The 23,703-nt window shown below is 38.0% G+C and overlaps 1 protein-coding gene across 4 annotated transcripts in view; it reads left to right on the forward strand.

Annotated features, from left to right (window-relative positions):
* Hr78 (Hormone-receptor-like in 78) overlaps nucleotides 1–13,108 on the forward strand; it is a 65,131-nt gene extending 52,023 nt beyond the window's left edge. For all 4 annotated transcript variants that reach the window (XM_071586570.1, XM_071586571.1, XM_071586572.1 and 1 more), the window contains exon 11: nucleotides 6,271–13,108. In XM_071586570.1, coding sequence (XP_071442671.1) covers nucleotides 6,271–6,335 — 65 coding nt within the window. In that variant the 3' untranslated portion in view covers nucleotides 6,336–13,108. The remainder of the gene's footprint in view (nucleotides 1–6,270) is intronic.
* The last annotated feature ends 10,595 nt before the right edge of the window (nucleotides 13,109–23,703 follow it).

The raw sequence follows: 23,703 nt of genomic DNA on the forward strand, positions 1-23,703 counted from the left end.
CACGGGGCTCGGCCCAATCGGCCGTGTGTCGTGCCCGGCAGCGGGGGAGGCAAGGCTTCCGCGGTCGTCATCCCACGAAACCCTTGCAAGGGAAAACCAGCAGCAGCAGGACAGAAGACGCAGGAGAAGAAGACCAAATTAGTTAGAATAGGAACGTGGAATGTTAGGACAATGATGAGGACGGGGAAATTGGAGAATGTTAAGCGAGAGATGGAAAGGGGAAATATAGATATTTTAGGTCTATGCGAGGTGAGATGGAAAGATAGCGGGGATTACTGGAGTGATAAGTATAGAATAATATACAGCGGTGGGGACGAGAGCCAACGAGGGGTCGCCATAGTATTAAATGAAGAGGTAGGAAGAAGCGTAGTCAACATAGAGCAGGTAACGGATAGAATACTACTAGTGGAGATAAAAGCAGAACCGACGAACTTAGTTATTATCCAGGTATACATGCCACCGAGCAACCATAAGGAAGAAGAGGTCGATAGGATATACGATCAGTTAGAGGACATGATTGCATGTGTTCCTGCAGGGAAACATTTGATAGTGATGGGGGATTGGAATGCGACAGTAGGCGAAGGAAGAGATGGTGATGAGGTGGGGGACTACGGTTTAGGCACGAGGAATGACCGCGGGGAGAAAACAGTTGAGTTCTGCAGGAGACAGGGGTTAGTTATCACCAACACTTGGTTCAGGCACCACAAAAGACGCAGGTATACATGGAAAATGCCAGGTGACTCGGGAAGATATCAGCTAGATTATATCCTGGTTAGACACAGGTTTAGGAACAGTGTGATAAATTCCCACAGCTTCCCGGGAGCGGATGCGGACTCAGACCACAATTTAGTTGTTATGAAATGTAGCGTACGTTTTAAAAAGATAAGGCATGGGCGGCGAGTTAGAAAATGGAATGTAGAAGCATTAAATGGGTTGAAAAGAAAGGATTACAAACAGGCGGTAGAGAAAATCATGGAGGACGGTAAAGAGCTAAGTACTATTGAAGAAAAATGGGAATGTATCAAAAAAGGGTTGTCTAAAGCGGCAAAAGACACTATTGGAACCGTTAACGCTAAAAGGACTCGTAAACCATGGATCACGGATGAGATGATTACAAAAATGGATGAGCGGAGAAAATGGAAGAATATGAACACAGAATTAAGCAAAATGAAGTACAAAGAATTGAACAATAAATTGAGGCGGGCAACAAATAAAGCAAAAGAAGCATGGTGGAAGACGCAGTGCGAGAATATGGAAAGTCTGCAGAGGAAGGGGGAAATCGGTGCGCTTTACAGCATAGTTAAATCTTTATCGGGAAGTAAGAAAGGGAGATCAACGATAGCAGTTAGAGATAAGGCCGGTAAGGTAATAGTTGACGCAGGAAAGATCCAAGAGAGATGGAAGGAATATGTAGAAGACCTGTATAGTAAAGAGCTTAGACCAACAAAGTTAGACATTGAAAAGGAACATGACGTAGAGGAAGATAGCTTAGGTCCAGGCATACTAGACAATGAGATAGAAAGGGCATTAAGGGAGATGAAACTAAATAAGGCCGTGGGGGTAGATAACATTCCCGTGGAACTTTTGAAATGCTTGGGAAAATGTGGGAGGAAGAGGCTATATGGGCTGATCCGTAGTATTTATGAGGAGGGAATCTGGCCGGAAGACTTTGTGAGATCAGTTTTAGTTCCTATTCCGAAAAAGGTAAAGGCCACGTCATGTGAGGACTATAGGACAATTAGTTTGATATCCCACGCAGCTAAGGTTGTTCTCAGGATCATAAACAAAAGGATAGAGAGTAGGGCAAATGATTACTTAGGGGATGATCAGTTTGGGTTTAGGAAGGGGAGAGGTACGCGTGATGCCATTGCAGTAATGAGATTATTAATCGAGAGGAATATAGAACACAACCAGGAGGTATTTGCCTGTTTCGTAGATTTCGAAAAAGCATTTGATAGAGTAAATTGGGAAAAACTAATGAGTATATTGCAGAAAATAGGAATAGATTGGAGGGAAAGGAGGCTAATCCGCAACCTGTACATGTCTCAGACTGCTCAGGTGAGGGGGGGAAACGGGGAGTCAGGATGGGCAGTGTTAGGAAGGGGTGTAAGGCAGGGTTGCCCATTATCACCGTTGCTGTTCAACCTGTACGCAGAAGAAATGATCAAAGAGGCATGGGAAGAACTCGAGGTAGGAATGAAAGTGGGCGGGGAATTCGTAAAATCAGTTAGGTTTGCTGATGACCAAGCTTTAGTTTGTCAGTCCGCCAAGGGGCTGCAAGCATTGCTTAGTGAATTGAAAATTCAGTGCGACAGGTATGGGATGAGAATCAATATTAATAAAACAAAGGTTATGCGATTTTCTAGAAAGAAAAAGGCCAAGCTTAACATTAAAATAGGAGGGCAAAAGCTAGAGCAGGTAGAACAGTTTACGTATCTCGGTAGTGTTTTGGACCAACACGGTCAAAGTAGTAGGGACGTAAGGAGAAGAATTGCGCTAGGCAAAGAGGCTTTCACAAGGAGGAGGGAGTTGATGACAGGGACTTTGAGTAAGGATGTTAAGAAAAGACTCGTAAAAACTTTGATATGGAGCGTAGCTATGTACGGAGCGGAAACGTGGTCATTGAAGCAGGAGGATAGACGTAGACTGGAGGCTTTTGAAATGTGGGTGTGGAGAAGAATGGAGAAGGTGAAATGGACAGAGAAGAAAACAAATGAGGAAGTACTTGGTATGGTGGGCGAAGAGAGGGGTTTGTTGGGAGCAATCCTATGGAGGCAGGAAAAGTGGATGAAGGGGGTGTTGACCGGCAGTGGGATGTTGAAGACTGTGATAGAGGGTAGAATGTTGGGCAAAAGAGGAAAGGGAAGGAACAGGATAGGGTTGTTGGACGGGATGAAGGGAGGAAGGAAGTACTCAGAGATGAAGAGGGACCTGATATAGAGTAGGATGATTGATTTTGTGTTTTGTTAGGAGTAATAAAATATTTGTTTGGTAGTTGTGTCAGTCCAAAAACCTACCTTAACCGGTAGACTACTTAAAAAAAAAAAAAATATATATATATATATATATACACACACACACACATATGCAGTATGCATTTCAATTACACAATATATATATAATAATTTTCTTATGTCAATGTATAATATATTGTGTGTAGAAATACGTCTCTATCCATACACTTAAAGATGGTAGCTATCAATGAATGCATGGAACCATAATTGCCTTTGGCTAAACCAACCGTAAGTATACAGAAGATTGATCCGTATGTTGAAACGAGACATAGGTTTGTGTGCCCTTTTATTTGCTATGTAAAGTAACTTTCAGCAAATCAAGTATAAAAAAATGACAGAATGAATGAAATGGCATTTTCTTGTTTTGTTTGCTTAACTTTGCTTTGTTAGTAATGGCGCTCACTGTTCTAGACACCCTCCAAGTTCTGTGAAAGTGCTGGCTACTTGGTGATTGTTTCAAACCTGAAATGAGTTAAGCTTGTGTAATTTAGAATTTTCTCAAGAAAATTACCCATGGAGAAGAAAATCGTCTACGGCTATGTTTAAGCTATAAGTCATCAATTTTGCGAAAGAAAAAGGAAATCGTGAGGCTGCCAGGAGTTATCCATTAATAAATCTTTTAAAACAAAGTTACGTTCTAGTTATGAAAAGTGGATGATGCCTGTTATGAAAGACTGCACAGAATAGGGAAGGATTAGAAGAGTGTCTAATGAAGAACTAAGCCGGTGGATCCTGGAAAGTCATCAGGGTGTCAGAGCGACTTGGGTAAAAAATGGATTTGAAAAAGCTTTAGGCAATATTTCAATGGCAGTGCCAGAAGATGAGGAAGAGTTAACTTCGGAAAGGGTACTCAGTGATGTACCTGAAGAGATAATAGATGCACTTAATGGTGAATCAGGTGACAAATTCCTTGGATTCGAGTGATCTACCTATCCTATAATATATTTATGCACGCGTGTATATAATATGACGTGCTCTACGTATACGTGAAATACTAAGTATTAGAATGAAGAAGAACTCCGTATTACAATAAAGAAGAACTCGTTATTGGAATAAATGAAGTATAGAAATTATATGCTTCTTTTTCTCATGGATCCATGAGATCTATGAAATAACTGTACCAGTAGTGGATCTGTGTGAAATGGAATGCAATTAGAAAGGCATGCTTCCAGACCAATTTATTTTTGCGAGACTCTTCTTCAAATTATTGTGAACATAGGCTTGCAAATGCTAGGATTTTTTCAATTTTCATTACATAATGCACATTGTCATTTTTCACAATAATCTGAACATTTTTGTTTTGATAATGAACACATTATTGATGGGTAAATGCAGTAATATGCCAATGGTGAAATCTGATGTTTTGGTGATATAAGTTGCATGGATAAAGGTTATGTTGTGGTTCAGAGATGCAGCTGTGGTTATTATTTAGTGATTTTAGTATTTCCGCCATCATAAATTAATTGACCAGCCTGTGTATGTGTAAGTGAGGTGTAATATGCAATGGAAAGGGTTGGAATGGGCAAATAAAATGATGCAATTTGATTTTTAATTATTTTTGTGTCCCTTCTGTTTCTTAAAATGTATATCATTGGTAACAGGCATGACTAAGTAGGATTCCTTGATATTGAAATACATGACCTTGTTTCACATATTTACTTAATTGTTCAAGAACTGAGTTTTATTGAATTGCAACATCTTCAGCTTTACATATATTTCATTTCAAAGTGAAATTTTCAATTAATTTTGTATTGCATCCCTCTAGTTATTTTATGGATAATGTTTGTCCTGTAACCCATTTCCTATAGCACACTCAATAACCTCTTTCCATCGCACACTATACGATGTAAGGGTTTTAAGTGTGAGTACTCATATAGAAATGCACTCCTGAAGATGTCCTCACTTGGCAAAAAACAATGTCATGGACCATAAGGTATATTTTTTTGGAAAACAAATTTGAATACTATTATTTGAATAACTTTTCCCATTACCATAGTAGTTTTCATATTGAGCCCACTTCTCATATTGCAACTTCACCTCTTCTTCATTCATTGTTGTAATGAATGGACTCATTTTTTCCAATTTTTGATTTTGAACATTTCATAAAAATTACTGCTATTTTCTTTCCGAATTTTTCTGGAAACTGTGATAATTGATCACGCTGTTCCTATATCTTTGGCTAATCATGACATAATTTAACTGATACCTTCATGAATAAACTATTTCTTTAGTAGTTAGTATAAATCAAAAAGTGGAAATTTTAAAATAAGTATTCTTTACCATAATATATAAAATATGTATGTTCAAGCTAAACAAAAATAAAAGCTCATTTTGAAGCTTAAGCTGTAATATATCTGTATACAGTGGAACCTCATACAGCTAGCATAACTCATTCTGCAATCTTTCTCGGGAAGGAAAACACTCCTTTAGTGAAACAACTTTTTGCATGCAATAAATGCAAAATGCGATAATAGGTTCCATGCTGAAGAATAAATTATGTGCAAGGTTTATTCTAAGAAAATTATATGTGCATTGCTTAGAATCACCGATCATCTTCATGTTTTCTTCTTTCATAGAATGAAGCAACTGGGAATACAAATTTGATTTGTGAAAGCAAAAAAGAATCTAAATAAATAGTTTATTATTTGTGATACGTACCTAATTCCTTTTTGCCAGATAGCTGTGTAGAGATTTTTTTTGCCAATGCTCAAAAATTAAAAAAAATGCAACTCTGCAATATGGTTTTAAAATTTCTGGTGTGCGTCCCCAGTGCCTCCTCACCTATTAGGGCGATGCCTCGTCCTCATGGTATGCTGTAACAGGATCCCGTGACCTCCACATCACATTTAGCCTGCTGTTTTGGACTAAACACTTCTTGAATGCTAATTGAGTTTCTGAAATGGTGTGCAAGAATGGGTTTAATTTTCAAATGGCTGCTTGCATTTGTGCAACGTAGCAGCGTGAGACAGGCTTTCATTGGGTAATGGCCGGGCAATGCTTTCTCTTTTACTGTTATGAGTACAAATATAGGTTTACTTTGGCATCTTCTTCTAGAAGAGCTCCATCTCGTCACAACCAAAAACCTTTTCTGTTAAAAAACATTTAAAACCTTGCTTGCCTAGTTTTTAAATGAAGCTCATGAAATTAATGAAACCATGAATACACCAATGACCCTTGGTATAAATTTTAGATGGAATTTGTTAATGAGGAAGTGCTAATTGACATAGTTGTCCTAATGTTGGAAATAATTTTACAGGTAGTCCCAATAATAGTGGAGGAAGGACTTTTAAAAATGAAGAGACTGAGGAGTCAAGTCAGTGACTTCAAAACGAATGCCAGTGCAGTGAGAGTGAGAATGTTGTTTGCATGGGTATCGTGCAAGAGTGCTAACTTGTTGAAGAGTTGATAAGAGTACATTGTGCCTAAAAAGTCCTCCAATATACCGTTGTAGGGAAACAAGATATTAAATTAATATAATATATTGTTGTATAATATACTCATCTTTATGAGTTGTCTGTAAATGAACTGACACCTCAAGAGTCATTGTACATAAAGAGAGATTAATTTCATATGTAATTTTATAAAGTAAATTAATTTGTCTGTATTATGTAGTGAAGCCAGTACTACCAATGTTTTAGTGCTGAGAAGGACCTGAGGCATTGAAGTAAGTTCAACTACCATTCAATATTGTATGATAGATCATGTGATGTGGTGGAATCAATGGTTCTGGTGAAATGGCACCTATACATTGTTTTTGTTAAAAGTAAAGGTATTGTTATGATACGAGGTTATGGCTTAATAGTAATCATGCGTGTGGTAAATGCCCTTGATCATATTTTTCACAAGTTACTGGTTGGTTTAAGATGGATGGAGACAAGTTACTCTGCTGGAATAATGGTAATTTCATTTTTTAATATGGTTTGAATGAGACAAGGATTCAATGACATATTGTATTTAATGAGTCCTGAGTCGATGTGGAATGAAATGATTTCGCGTGAGCCTACATTAACAAGTGATGGTTTGCGCAATGAATATATTGAAACTAGGGTGTATTATGGACATAGTTGTTCTTTGGCAGGGTAAACAATCTGAGAAATATCTTAATATATATCATACTGCTAAATCTATCTGCTTTAAATATAACTAAAAATTCAGCCTGTTTGATCAGATGTACAGAAAAATTGTTCATCCTTAAAAAGGAGCCTCTTTTCAATCATAGTTTGTTAAAAATTTAAGAATGTGGCACAGAAGATGCACTGATGATAGCACTGGAAACTTGGGCAAAATGAACAAGTTGTAGAGCTTTTGTCTTTCTCCTGCATTTTACCAGAGATGCTCCAGCACCATGGATCAGCTATGTCCATGATAATTCTTCTGGTGCAGTATCTGTACAAATGTGGTTTTGGAACATCTTGTGATGGAGGTGGGTGAGGTAGAGTCAGTTCATTCTTGTCCCTCTCTCCTCGAGCGTGTTATGTGAGGGGGAAGTATTAGTTCACTGTTCTCACAATAATGGAATTTTGTTTTGAAGTCCACAGTCAAAATTAAAAATTGAAAATAATTTCACTAGGGATTCGTGCATGCTAGAATTCTCAAAAAATGCTAAATTTATTTATTTTCACGAATGATATGTCTAGTAATTGCTATTATTGTGTTTGATTGTACCGATGCCTGAAGTGAATTTTTCTAATGTGCATAAGAAGAGTGAAACTGGATTCATAGAATTGTTGGAAATTTTAAAGTGAAGGCGTGTGTGATAGATACTGCAGTTAACCACAATTGCAAGCACCTCTGGTATTTAGAAATTTCTTTTGTGAGAAATTTCATGTCCAGGAAATAGTGCAAAAACTGTCACCAAATTTTCACCTCTAGTTGAAGGGTTGTTTAGCCCAATATGACTTAAAAATTAAGGAAATGTTACTATTTTTCCATTGTAATTCTGTTCTCCAGCCGTTAAAAGTTAATCAGTCTTTAATATACATCGATTAAGTGCATTTACAGCCGATCAATGTACAGAATAATGTGGTAACTTTTTACTACAAAGGTACCAAAATGTTTTTATATATCCTTGATATACAAACAAACCTAAAGTAAAGATTGGTACATGCATAGTTCAGGTGCTTATTTTGTATAAATTTTTAATAATTAGAAATTTTTTAAGAAATTTGGTTTTTGAAATCGAGGAATATATAACACTAGACTATAGCAGTATTATTCAGTGGTTTTTGTACTCAACCAGTCCTGAGGGCAAATGTTGATTATGCTCATTGTTAGGATTCGATCAGTGTTCTAGTCTCTTTTGTTTGGTATTTTATTTGGGATGTGTACAGTTGTCTTCTTCTTTGTGTGCTTAAAATCTATCGGGTAGTCGCTTTATTGTTAAGTTTACATGGTACATCAAGTCATCAAAAATTCACACCCAAAAGGTCCAATTTTAGCTTTCGAAAGGAAGTGTTTGCTGGGTAAATACTCTCTATCTAGCCCAAAAAACTCAGTATTTTAAATACATATATCTAATTTTTATTAGTATAGATTTTAAACTTGGGCAACTTCATGTTTTATTTCCACTTAACATACCTTGATCACAGCTCTAGGAGGTGGGTGTGTGGGTTTCTGTCCTTATGTTACAGTACATGTGTATTACAGGTTTGTGATACCAATGTACTCACCCATTTGAAGTGAAAATATTTTGTTAGACAAGTGATTGTTAACCATACATTGTAAATTTACTTGTACAAAGAATATGAGGGCTAGGAAACTGACTTCATGCTTCCTCAGTACGTAACATTTGTTAATTGCCATTGACAAGTGACATCATGGTTGTCATTAAGCTAGTTACCGGCAAAAAAATTGTTTCTATGACTTTCTTAATAATTTTTTTTGCTTGGTCTTCTAGGTGTTCAACCACAATTACCTTGTCTAAAGGCTGTCTAGTGACTACACCACCTCTCACTTCATAAAGCCCCTTTTAGGCAAATGCAAATTATTTCTCTCATTTCAATGGATATGCTTCAGTAGGCCAGATTTGTCTGTGATTTGAGTGCTGTGATTGTACTACGTCACGTTCCTTTTCTGCCCCTCCCCTCCCCACATTTCCCTCTTCTGTCAACATCTTGCACCCAAAGTCATACAGGGAAAAATGTTGCTAAAAATCATGACTGTAGTACAGGAGTGCCTTGGGCTCGAAATAATCTGTGTGATATTGCACCGGTGCTTCCTCATGGAGTTTATTTTTCTTTATAAATATACTTGAGTTTTATCCTTAAGCTGCGATGAAATCAATTTGAGCCCTTTTTTCTTGTTTAAGGCAAATTATTTAAACAAAATGAAGTGAATGGTAGCAGTAGGAGGTAAAATTTCATCATTTTTGGATTATATTAGTGTGTGTATAATTTTTCTCTCTCCAGAGGCTGTAACTTGATTTTATCCGCATGAAGCCTCCCCGCCCAAGGAACACTGGCCCCAGGACTCTCAATATCCTTGAAGTACATTCATGGTGTCCACTTGATCCCTGTTCCTCCCACCCGTACGCCCCCAGAGCCTTAATCCTAACTTGTGATGATTTTTGGCAATGGCAAACAATTTGGACCTGGACATGTCTTAGGGAGACAAACTTGGTTGAAATTTTTTAAGTTACATTTGAAAAATCGAATTTAGGAGTGATGATTTAATGAAAAGTCTGTTAAGTTCAAGTTTTGCCCGCCCCGGTGGTGGCGGGCTAACTCTCTCGCCTGCCAACCCAGAGGTCCCGGGATCGATTCCCACCTAGGTGGGTTTAACTACACCTGGTGCTTGGGTGTATGTAATTGTCAAATTGTGATACCATTGTTTAAAGGCCGTAGTGTTATTTTTGGATTAATGTGAAATAAATAGGCTAAATAAATAAGGTTAGGTTGTTCATCATCACGTGAAGTCATTTGTATTGCATTCAGCGTGGGGCTGCTCTCTCTAGATGGCATGAGGGCATTGTGCAGTTAGGAGCTTCACGTCTTCTTAGTTGTGCTTCAAATCATTGCACTTAAGGACCAACCATGATGCAATCTGGATTGCAAAATAAATCCTTGTGTTCTCTTGATGGCTTTCCTTCACTGTGGGACCTTATGCATTACAATTTCTAAGGAGACCTTAATTGACTAATTGCTTAGATTGTATTATCTGACTCCAAAAATGTATTCAAGAAACAACCACATAAAATTTCGTTTTGTGTTGATGGTAAAAGTACCAAATTGTTGTTAAATGCACAGTGTTAAATGGAACAATTTAGGTTCTTTATTAGAGTGTTATGTTATCCACTTCTCCGGATGACTATAACCTTTTAACTGAAATACTGAAGTTATTGTTTGAATAAACTACAGAATTTGAAAAGGTTCTTTTTAAAACTTGCATCAGAAATAAAATGTAAGTAACTTAAATAAAGAGGGCTCAAAGTTATTCGTAACCATTTAAAGGCCAATAATATGGTACAGTTTTCGTAAACATTTCAGTAGTTTGATCAAAAATGTTCCTCTCATTTATGAAATAGTATTTGGCTTCAAGTTTGGGTGGAGATAACTTGATGTAGTGAAGAGAGTTGAGAATGTCATTTAAGTGAAGTGTCTGTGACTTCATATGAGAAATATTTCCCAAAAAAAATATTTGGATGCTCTTTCAAATACTTCTCCCACTTGTTTATACTTACTTGCTGAAGGCCTTGCAAGGTCATTTTTCTACTTGCCCCTATTATGTTAGCACATTTATTGAATTGAGCTTTGCTTTTGAGTTCTCGTGTAATGTCTGATAAATCATTGCTGAAATTGAGGCCAATAGGATTTACTAAGATTCCCTGACTCCAAGCATAGCTGTCTATCTCTTCAAAATGTCTTATTTCAGTAACTTTTGACCCGGACTTTGGCAGCTATGTACCATGTATACTTTAAATAAAGCCTTCATGTAGTTTGCTATAATGAGCATTTATGTTGAAATAGTAAAAATTAATTCATACTATTTGAGATGTTGAGCAGTTTCAATTTGTCAGCCAATTTGTTATGGTAATAATGTATTTTCTTAGTCTTTCTGTCTAAAAATGTGCAAAGTATGCAACAATTATTCATAAGTTATCATTTCACTTTTGTTGTGTTAATTATGTGTAAATACTATGTGAACATCATCACTTAAGCCTTTTGCTAAAATAGATTCTGCAATGGTCTTCCTGTGTAACATAAAATACATAAAATGGTGACTTGTGATGCAATCATTAATTAAGAGTGCTAATAAATAACACCAGAAGTATTTATTTACTTTATAGTCATAGGAATGAGTGTGAAGAAAATTAAAGGTGGAATCGACTAAGCCTTTTGCAGGGACTTTATTGTAATATTTGAGAATAGACCAAATGCACATAAGGTAGGCTAAGGCGGCAGGTTATGTTTAGTGGTTCCCAACGTATTTACCATGGTGAATGACAAGAAAAAATTTCTCTATGTGTATGGTAGGAATATTCATTGTCATGGTATACATTGTAAATGCATACTGTATTTTATTTCATGGAATGGTTTTAAAAGGAGTAGTAAATACTGTATAAACAATGCTAAATTTACCATAAGTATTAATGCTGAAGGAGTATGTTACTTAAAGCACCCTTAATTTCCATCTTGTAATTTTTGAAAATGTTTTCACATGTATGTATGGTGATAGTTTTTATCATCTTTCAGAGACTCCGTTTTTCTCAGGAAGGCTGTGTATGTCTTGGTCTGAATAGCTTTCATGTTGGATAAAGGAAAAGATCCTCTTTCAATTGGATTGCTTTTACACTTCCCTCATCAAAGTTCATAATTACAATCATGTGGCCTTGATTTTACTCTTTTTCGCATTGATTTTTCTTAATATTTTGTAGTAAGAATTTTGTTTCCCATAATTTTTACCATTGATGGGAAATGGTTTATGGAAACAAAGTGATTAGAATAAGGTTTACGTGGGGAACTTTGAATCAATTAGTGCTAATGTGTACAAAACTTCCACAGGAATAGTGCATAGTGCTCCACTTGAGTAATTGTTTCCTAATTGAATGGAGGATTGAACTTAACAGCTTTTGTGAAGCCTAGTTTTGTTGTATGATAACGTTATTTGGAAATGAAACAAATTGAACATTGTACGTTGTTAAATGAAGTTTCTTAGGTTGCTATGTGAAATTTATATTTCTTGAATAAGGTGGTATAATTCTTATTAGAATTCATATAAATTGGTATTCTCAACATTTTAATGTAATAAAACGGGTTGTACCAAATTCATAGATTACTATTTAGCAATTTGATTATGAACTGCCAGCCTCCCGTTTTCATGTGCATTTATAAGTTGGAGTATCGGTGATCAGTACTGAAATAGTAATAGAAAATTTCTGAGTGCTTGGAAATGGTGAATACTAAATTAATTTGTTCAGTTTTACATTCCTTTAACGATGTCATATGGCTGAGCATGTATCCTGGTGTGACTACTATTGGTAGTGCAAACTTAGTGTTATGATTTGAATGTTCACTTAAATCAATTATGTAGTTTTATTAATTTAAAATTTTAAAAATGACCAGTTCTATTTGAACTTGTCGATACTGCAAGATGTAATTATCAAATGTTTGCTTGTAATTATGTTCATATTATTATTCCATATATGATATAATTTCTTTAATTATATTTATTATTCTTAGTAGGTTTTATGTCAGCAGTTTTACAAAATCCATTGAGTTAGTTATAGCATACCCATTGTATTGTGTTTTGTAAATGAGTGAGAAAGATATCATTGAGTGTAAATGGTATAATAGGTTTGGCTATTTCCTCGAGAATTTTAAGTGTAGTGCTGGATTTAGTCATTTAGTCTCTAGAATTGAGTACTTAGTCTTCAGGTGGATAGCTAACTTTCAAAAATTTTTATGCAACCTCATTTCTTTTAAGAGCCAGTCAATTTGGCTCATGCCCAGCTGATACAGGTAAGGTTTTATTTATATCTAAAGTTGAACTCTCTGGCTTGTAATATTACTTGCAGTTTTTCAATTCCAATTTGGGTCTGATCATCGTAATCTATAGCCAACTTATGCAATTACACAGTCAGGAATCATTTTCAATAAATGTGTGTATATATATATATATATATATATATATATATATATATACATATATATATATATATACATATATATACATATATACATACAATACATGTATATACATATACATACATATATATATATATATATATATATATATATATATATATATATATATATATATATATATATATATATATATGTGTTACATATATATATATACACACACATGCATGTGTATATATATATATATATATAATGCATATACTTAAACCCCACTGCTCTCATTTGAAAATTGTGATTTCTCGTACAACTTTTTGTTAAGTTGATTAGTTCATAAGCAATGTGTAAATTTCTAACCTCCAGATGATTCCACTTTAAATTGAAGGTGTGGAGATGGATTTTGTCAGGTGAAACTGACTGAAATTGAGAGGTTGCAAGCTGTTTTACTTACTGATCATGTTTGTAGTTAATGGATGAAGTGAATTATTTTTGTTTGTGAATGGGATGTGTGCATTTGTTACTGAAACTGTGAACTATGTGAATATTACCCAATGCATTTTGTGCTGTGTGTGTGTTGACTAAATGCATGTTACATAATTCTTTGCTGTCTAAACATGCTGTTGTTTGAGTGAGCAAGATGAGGTGCTTGAATGAGAGTGCCACATTGTTGTCAAGGGATTTTGTAGATTGTTTACATTTGCAGAAAAATTTCTGTGATTAAAGACAGAAGTGTTAGATCGTTGAAAAATCCATGGAATACTTTCTGTCATTTTAATAGACATTTATTCTTGTAAAAAATCAGCAGCTAAACTTATGCTACTGAACATGGTCCAACTAGATTTGTTAGAATCTAAGAAAGCAGGGTATTTTGTATCCTATTTGAAGTGTAGTGTTAAATGCTGCTTTCGATCAAATCATATATTGAAACTGTTAGTGACAATAAAATTGCTATTTCACAGATGAAGTATTTAAAATTGGAAGGATTGTTATTTTGATAAATATTTCAAATTGTGTGAATATAGACAATTTTTCTGTAATGAATAAGCTGAAATAAATTGTTTGCTCAAATTTGAATGTGCAGGCAGACTTCTGTGAAATTTGGCGTAAAATTATTAGCCTCTCATGATGCAAATTTTGGTATGATCAGGGTGCTGTTTTAAAAAAGAATGAGGGTTGGATTTGATTTTCTCCTGTAAGACTTCCGAAAGAGGTGATGAAATGAATTTCTTTATTTGGGTGTGGTGGTGTTCATTAGTCATGTGTTGCATAGTCACGTTTAATACAAAAGGACACATCATTTATAGTTCACTGATTGCATGCCTATGAATATTTTTTTAATGGTATAGGTATAAACGTAGGCATATCTTTAGGTGCCAATTTTTCACTGGAAAATTAAGCTCTCAACTAAGAAAATAACTTGAAATTTTCACATTAAGTTTTCCTTTCAATGGAGTATATGTATAGTTGTAGCTAATTGGAAAATTATTACTAATTTTTGAAGTAGCTTGTGTACATTTAGTTAGTTAGAATGTATAACATAGCTATTCCTGCTTATCGTAGAAGGTAACAGATTAGAATAGAAAGGTAATTCCAAATGCAAACTATTGTATAGACCCCACTCTTATCAATAGGGATAGCCTCTGGAAAAGGGATTTTATCCATTATCAGCCTTAAGATTTTTAAAATAAAACATGTCTTCAAGTATCTGTTTAGGCAGTGGAAGATAAATTTAATCATCATTAATTCAGTGCGGTTGCCATTGACTACCAATAGAAAGAAAACTATTTTTTAAATTAAGTCGATGTGAAAGGAATTGATAGGTTCTTGTCTACCTTATCCCACTTGTTTGCAAGGGGTGTTCAATGCTGCCATTGCTGGGACTGGAATGAATGATGAATTTTGGATGCATCATAATGATAAGTAAGAATGCATCAATCTGAAGCTTGAACAGTGCCGGAGAGGGAGAGGTGGGCAATGCTTGGGAAGTTCAAACCATTATAAGGACATTGAATCCACGGGTCTCATTGTTTTGACGGACACAAGTACTATTCATGTTTTGCGATCAAACATCTTTTGAAGTTGAGCAGAGTATCCCAATCTTTTAAGACTAAATAAATAGAACATAATTTTAATGGTGACTGTACCACTTTTTTGCACGTGTAATTTATTTATAATATCCATCCTTCCCTTTGAACTGTAACCTACACTTAGTGGAAGATCTTAGGTGACCGATGGAGCTTAACTGTCAGGAGATACAATGATGGATCCATGTGAAGTCACCTATGCCAGATAATTCCAAGGGTGGGAGCAGGAAAAGGGTAATCTTGGCAGCATCTGCCCTGTAGTAAGGCGGCTTGTTAAGGCTTCTGGTCCAGTGGCGTGCACGTGGGTGATGGTGTCATGCTAAAAACACTATTGAGGAAGGCAATGGGCTCCTCAATTAACTATTCCAAGAAAGTATGATGGAACCACAAGTGGTAATTAGGCCTGGCAGCTATGTACTTGGCCCACAGGCCGATTGTCATTTCCCAGCAGTGAGGGAGGTGTGATACGTCAGCAGTCTTCATCGCACGAAATCCTCGCACAGCCAAGCAGACTGCAGCAAATGAGAAGGCACGGAAGGGAAGACTACTGTGGAAATCTGGTTTTGGAATGTTTGGAGGATGCTGAGGGCAGGGTAGTTGGAAAGCTTCGAGCGAGAGGTGGGGGAAATATACACATTAGCCCAAGAGAGAAGAAATGGGAAGATAGCATGGATTTTGGAAATATATTTAAATAGTGATACATATTTAGTGGAGTGTCCATATGAGGTGTCCATTACAATCGATAGGAAACTGGGAGGATGGGCGGTGAGCATGGAACAGGTGACTGACATAATATTACCGGTGGAAATAGGAGTAGACCTCCTCAATCTGGTGGGAATCTTGGTGGGGATTCAGAGGTAGGCGGTGTATATGATCAATTAAATGACATTATGGCAAATGCGCAGGTATGAAAATACTTCATGAAAATGGGGGACTGGAATGCAGCCGGCCATGAGAGATGGGCGTAAGGTAGGAAGGTATGGTTTAGGAGAAAGGAATAACTACAGGGAGAATTTTGTGGACAAATTAAGCTACTTATTACTAACACTTGGCTTATGTGCCACAGTAAATGTATGTGAACATCGAGATATCAGTGAGAGAATACATGGTATGGTTAGCCTTAGGTTTATGAAAAAATCATCAACTCTTAGATACCCTGGAAAAGATACTGATTGGTCTTACGATTCATTGCTCGTGAAGTTTACTGTTAACTTTTAGAGAATGAGGAAGGGAAGGAGTCTGAGTGTGAAAGACTTACCCTAGGTGAAAAGGAAGGAGTACGAGGAGACAAAAAAATTGTGGAAAAGGGTAAGGGGAGGTGTGTACAGCAGGAGAAAGGAGAATGGAATCTCTCAAGTGAATAGGATATAGAAAGAGGTGAAGGAAACAATTGAGTGGTAAATAGAAAAAGGGTTTGGATTGCTGGAGATATGATGAGGAAGATGGATGAGAGTAGGAAATGGAATAGCGTGAATACAGAATTATGGAGTAGAATGTACAAGTGGCTAAATATCAATCTGAGGTGATAAAATAATAGAGCAAAAGGATGGTGAACGTGGGAATTGGTTGAAATGTTGTTGGTGAAGGACTCTGGAAAGACATTTTATTTGCACTGTTAGTGATGAAATCAAAGCAGAGGTGATTCTAACAAGAAGGAAAGAATATATAAAGGAGGTATATGGTAAAGAAATAGACCCAGGGAATTTGGATGTAGACTCGGAATATGAAGCCAATGGGGACAGGCAGCTCAAGGCCAGGAATACTTGACTGTGATGTAGGAGAAGGCTTTAATGGATAAAAACTGAAAGAAGGCTTTGGGATTGGATAACATGCTTTTAGAATTTAAGGGAATAAGGAGGTAAGAGGTTTTAAAGGCTTGTTCATTAATTTAGGAAGAATGTGGCTGGCTATGCTAGATCAGCATTGATACTCATCGAAAACCTGAAATGCAGTGGTATTTTGTTTATTGTTGATCGATGTTTATTACTCATGGTGGAGGCACACATATCTAATTGACATTCTCGTGCGATGATTGTAGTACTCATAGATGCTTGGCTAGGAGTGATGTTTCATCAAAAGTCCTCCAGCATCGTCATGTTCTTTTACGAGGTTGGTCCCAGAAGTACCTGACCCAAGGAAGAAACTATAAGGTGAAACTAACACAGTTCAATGAGCAGGGGGAGTTCTTTTGTAAACACGGTCCACGTTGGAGTCTCTCAGTAAATCCTTGGTGAGTAGAAGAGTCTTAATGCTCACTGAAGTAAATAAATTTTTTACATCAAAGGAAACTAGTTTGGAGCTGGGAGGCAAAGAGAGATGGTGAAGATTGTGTTAAGTGATGGAATTCTTAACACTATATTTTGCTGAAAATCTAGTCGATTGTCTAAAGATGGTATTCAGTTTGGAGGCTAATTTGTATGATGGTGAGCCTATGCATGATACCAATGGGCAAACAGGTGTTCCATCCTAATGAATTTTCAGGAGGCCATAAAATCTAGGAGGTAGAGGATATATTTGTAATAGTTTCTTCTTTTCATTTTCTGAGAACAATTGAGCATGTGGATAAAGATACTTTTAGACTTTTTTGGAACCTACCAGTTGGGCCACGGAGGAGGATCACAAAGGAGTTATCTGTCAAAACATTGCCATAATTTTCAATATAAAAAGATTTGTTTAAGATTACCATGCTATTCCTTTTACCTGCATCAGAGATGATCAGGTTTTCTTTTTCTCTTCCCTGCTTGATGGATCTTAACACATTGTTATATTGTAGGTTCACTTTCTCGAGGTGGGAAGGGTCTCGGTTGTCAAGATGGGAGGTGATTATATCGGCAACATCTTGTTTAATGCCTGCACGTTCCCCATTCAGGGTGACTTCACAGTCCACTATCAAAGATTTTAGTTACAACTGTAGTAAATAAATCTGTGGAGAAGTGCAAATTTTATTTTTCTCATAATGATGAACTTCCACTACATCTCGCCTGAATCTGTTGGAGCTAGAATTTGATGACAAATAAATTGAAGCGGAGGTATACCACAGACCTAGGCAACAGATGTTGCAGTTTAGTGAGGAAACACTTTTTATTTAAAATATGCTTGGCCTCTTACACAGGTAGGCCTGTTCCATCATTATTATTATAGCTAATCTACCTGTTAAGGTAGGTTTTGGATGGACACAACTACCAAGCAAACATCTTGTCACTCTTTACAAAAAACAACCCAACACACTTATCTACGATCAAGTCCCTCTTCAACTCCACCAACTTACTTCCTCCCTTCATTCTGTCCAACATCCCTATCCTATTTCTGCACCTTCTCGTTTTCCTTACATTCTCTCCTCTATCACTGTCTTCAATGTCCCATTGCTAATCAATATGCTTTGCACCTATTTTTTCTGTCTCCTTAGGAATTCTCACAGCAATACCCTCTTCTCCCCCACCATACCCAGCACCTCTTTATTTGCTTTACTTTACGTCCACTTAATCGTCTCCATCCTTCTCCACAACCACATTTTAAAATACTCCAATCTATGCCTATCATTCTGCTTTAGTAACGTTTCCAAACTGTACAAGTACGTAGTGACGCACTTCTACGTAACTACGCTCCATATCAAAGTTTTGATGAGCCTTTTCTCAACAACCTTACTCAATGTTCTTGTAATGCATTCTCTCCTTCTTATGAAATCTCCTTTGCCTAATGCAGTTCTTCTCCTTATGTCTGTACTATTTTGACCATTTTGGTCCATCTGCTCTAGGTTTTGGCCTCTTATTTTAACGTTTAACTTAGCCTTTCTCTTTCAGGAAAACTGCACAAACTATGTTTTAATTTGTATTGATTCTCATCCCATATCTTTCAAACTAAATTTCTAATTTACTCAGCAATGCTTGCAATCCCTTGGCTGACTGACAAACTAGAGCCTGATAAACATAACAGTTTCAGGCTTAACTTTGTGGAATTCCTTCATTAGGAGGGTAAAAAAGGAACTTTACTATTCCACAATTAAGATTTGATATTTTACGACCATGGTTTCGATGCTGCGCATCATCATCAGGTAACAATCATCAACATGTTTTCAAATTACAGGGCCCGTACAATAAGTATCATGACTGGTTCGCTGTAGCCTCAACGGAGCGGTGGATGGGGATCCGACCGGTCGGCTCGGTAGAGTGGTCCCCCACCACTCAGGAGCACTTAAGCTCAGTCACCTCCGGGCATGCGTTGAGACAGGAGGTGGATTTTTGTGACGTGTATTATTTGTGGTGTCGTCGCGCCAGCATGGAGCGCACCGTCGAGCAACGCTACGCTGTGAAATTTTGCGTTAAACTCGGGAAGTCCGCATCGGAGACCCTTGGACTCATTAAACAGGCTTCTGGGGATGATACCTTAAGCCGCACAAGAGTTTATGAGTGGTACAAAATGTTAAAGGAAGGCTGGGAGCTCGTCGAAGACGAGCACCGTGTCGGACGCCCGACGACCGCTCGAACCGATGCTCAGGTGGCCAAAGTGAAATAAAGTTTTGGACTCTGACAGGGGTTTAACCATCGCCCTCATCAGTGAGGAGACCGGAATTTCAGTCGGAAACGTCCACGCCATTGTAACAGAGGATCTTGCGATGAGGAAAGTGTGCGCGAAGCTGGTGCCGAAAGTCTTGAGCGAGGAACAAAAACTGTCGCGGGTGGAAATTTCGCTAGAATGAAATTCGGCGTGGCAACGTTGCCTCACCCCCCTACAGCCCCGACCTGGCCCCACCTGACTTTTTCTTGTTTCCGCGAATGAAAAGGGATCTCAAAGGATATCGGTTCGACTCCATCGAGGTGGTTCAAGCGGCGACGACAAAGGCTCTCAATAGTATTCCGGAAATCGACTTCCAGCGGGCTTTTGACGAGGGGCAGACGCGCCGAACTAAGTGAATCGATGCAGGAGGAATGCATTTTGAAGATTATTAATTAATTGTAATGATAACTAAAATTAATTTTTTATTATTGGAACCAGTCCCGATACTTATTGTACGGACCCTGTATATAGTCTGGCTCCAAGAGGGGAGTGAGGGAGAGGAGAGGAGGTAAGGTAATGATCATTAAATTGATATAAACTTTCACAAATTTGAGCCAGTAACCTTCCAATATATGCCCTCCCTTAGACCAATAATGATGCTGCACCAAAACTCAACTTACCCCCTCTCCCTAACTCCAGCCAGGAGTTAGCTTGGAGCCAGACTATATAAGTTGAAAAAATATTGATGTATGCTACCTGATGATGATGCGCAGCATCGAAACCATGGTCGTGAAATATCAAATCTTTATTGTGGAAGTGTAAAGTTTCTATTTTACCCTCACAAACTAGGGCTTGGTCATCAGAAAACCTGACTTTATGAATTTCCAGCTGACTTTCATTCCTATCAATAATTCTTCCCAAGCCTCATTAATCATTTCCTCCACAAATACGTTGGACAGAACAAGCGATAATGGGCAATCCTACCTTACTCCTTTCCCTAAAACTACCTATCCGGACTCTCCATCCCCCACTCGCACCTGAGCAGTCTGAGATATGTGTGGGTTGTGTTTTAATCTCTCATCCCTCCAATCTATTCCTATTTTCTGCAATAAATTATCTAGTTTTTTCCCCTTTCGCTCTATCAAGTGCCTTTTCGAAATCAACAGAACACAGATTTTTTGGTCCAGCTTAAATTTTGGAACACCAATGGCTCAACCCAGGGAAATCAGTAAGCATTATTCAAATGATATTCTGGGTGCACGATTAGAGGAAAGTGTGACAAAGGTCCGTGCGATACAAATGAATATGATGCGCCCGTAGCGTAGTTTTGTCTTTCAAAGAAATCTACCATACTATTCATTTAGTCCGCATTCAAAAATATTGATATTGATGATATCAGACGTACATTCGGTGTTATGAAGTTTTCCGATGATCTCGATAATTCTAGGTATCCATAAAACGTTGTTACATCGGAATATGCGTGCTGGCTGCATATTACTTTTTCGCCAACGGTCGATGTGGAAAGCGAGTATCGCACTGCCGTTGCACCACGAGTGATCGGACACACTCTCCCCCAAAATGTTCACATTACTGCCATGAACCCTCCCTGAAGCCGTCAGATCCCCTATGCACACAGTATTTCCGCAATAATTCTATTTAAGCAGGATGACCTCAGGAAGAGGCAAAAAATGAATGCTTGGAAGAGAGGGAAAGTGGAGGGCGGAGTACCTCCTTGTTCCATACCAGCTGATGATATTTTATGTTTGACTTCCGGAGGCCTAGTTTGGGAGTTACTTAAATATAACACGATTCCTAAGGATTGAAATGTCAAATGAAATGAATTCTCAACGCTTGGTATAAGCAAATGAGTAACCAAGCGCAACAGATGCTAAAAATACTGATTCGAGTTTAATGAGATTTCGGGTGATTACTCACGTACACAGAAGAGAAATGCATTGTTGCTCGGAGAGACTACCTGACTACGCCCGGGCGAGAGGAAATGCATCCCTTCAGAATATGTGCTCATAAAAAAGCTATGGAGAAGCTCATAGGTTAACGCAGCGAATGATTCCTCTAGAAGAGGTGGCGCCAGCACCCCACCCGGGCGAAGGTTATCAAGCGAGGGGTGGATGTGGTTCGAGGATTTGGCGGGAAATTCCAGGGTGACGAGAGGAGAGGCGTCCTCGCAGCCAAAAGAAGAAAGTGGCCGGTATGACCATTCGCGTAAAATGTACAATGAAGATCCTGTTGTACACATCCCATTTTGGCAGCACTTATTCCTTGGGGTCTGGGCTCTATGTATACAGCGTTGGGTAGAGGTTTGAAGCAATGAATACTCTCTAGGAAAATTAGGGACGAATAATGAAGAGGAAGGGATGAACTGGGAATTCCGATTCTAGGAGGAATTTTTCTGAGGAATCAGTGAAAACTGGCAATAGTTTTCAATAAATATTCACAATCTACTGTTCAAACTGGGTTGAAAATATGCACTCTGTACAACAATTATGTAGTTTCCGTTAAATTTTAGTCGCTATTTTATGTTCGTGTTAAGGTATGATGTTTTGTTTTAACTTATTTTTATATCATATTCATCTGGCCAGCTTCAAAAACAATCTAAATCTAAAAATATTCGGCATTGGCTTCCTTTTTTTCAGAGTTGAAGTGATCAGAGAAAAATATGTAATGTAACTACCATATTTGTATTCTCCAATCTAATTGTCTGTCCTGCATATTTTGAAAATAGTAAGGACTTGCATGAGTATGACTTACAGCACATTTCCAGGGAAGAACATCCCTGATAAAGCGAAGTGCTGGTTGAAGGTCAGTCCGAGCCATTGAGAGAGGGGGATGGAAGAAGGCAAGAGGCGAAGAAATGCTAGGGCGATTATGATGCCGAGATAGGTCCACACGCATTCTGTTTCCATAGAGTTTTGCTGGGCTGCTCTAGGAATTACGCACCAGACATTACCACGTAAATGCAAAGTTGGGGTTTAGAAGCAGCTGTGCAGAGACTCATCTGCATCCACGAGGGTGGCCCCTGAAGTACCCGACCAAACAAAGAAAAAACAAAAATTTGGGAAAAAAACGTTCATATTTTTCAACATAATCTCTGTTCAGCTCTATTGACTTTTCACAGCAATGTTCAATAAGTTCGATACCCTTTGACTTTTAGAACTGTCTTGCTCCTCAAAATAGCTATTAACTTCCGACATCACTTCTTTACGGTTAGAAAATCTTTCACCACCGAGTCATTCTTTCAAGTTTGCGAACATAAAATAATCCGAGGGGGCTAAATTTGGCGAAGAGGGTGCATGAAATAGCAATTCAAACTTCAATTCATGAATTTTGGCCATTTCAATAACAGATTTGTGAGCCTGTGCATTGTCTTGATGAAACAACACTTTCCTTCTTAGCCAAATGCGGCCGCTTTTGCGGGTTGGGTACACTCCCATGGAGGCCCTCCTGACATTCTCTCGCCTCGCCACGACGTTCGGCGATCCGGCGTTCATTGCGCCCGTCTAAGCTGAGTGCGACGCCTTGAGACCCTTCGGCTACTCGACTTGGGTGGGTATAGCACTGCTCCATTCACCGCCCCCCTACCTCTGTTTCTGGGCGGTGGTGTGTGCGCTTGCTTACTGGGGAGGAGTGGCTTGGATGATCTTATCGACCATCGCGGTAACATAGGCGCTAAAGGGCGACGCGCGACTGTGCAGCTTGTGCCATTACCCACAGCTTGTCTGTCTCTGGGAATGTTGGTAAATCTTTTTCCTTTGAACGGGGTTTTTAATTTGGGGAACTGGAAAAGGCCCCTTGGGGCTAGGTCTGGTGAGCAGGATGGGTGGGAAAGCACATCAGTCTTGTTTTTGGCTCAAAACGTCCGAGTTCGGAGAGACCAATGAGCTGGCACGTTGTCTTCGGGAACAATCACCTGGATACGTCCTCAATTTTTCAGTCAGGATTTCATAGTACGAACTAATTGAGATGGCACTCTTCTTCAAGTTTCCTGAAAGTTGATTTGCGCGAACGACATGGTTC

The sequence above is a fragment of the Hetaerina americana genome, unplaced genomic scaffold (assembly GCF_022747635.1).
Source record: "Hetaerina americana unplaced genomic scaffold, ioHetAmer1.1.p SCAF_23, whole genome shotgun sequence".
Classification (NCBI taxonomy): Eukaryota; Metazoa; Arthropoda; class Insecta; order Odonata; family Calopterygidae; genus Hetaerina; species Hetaerina americana.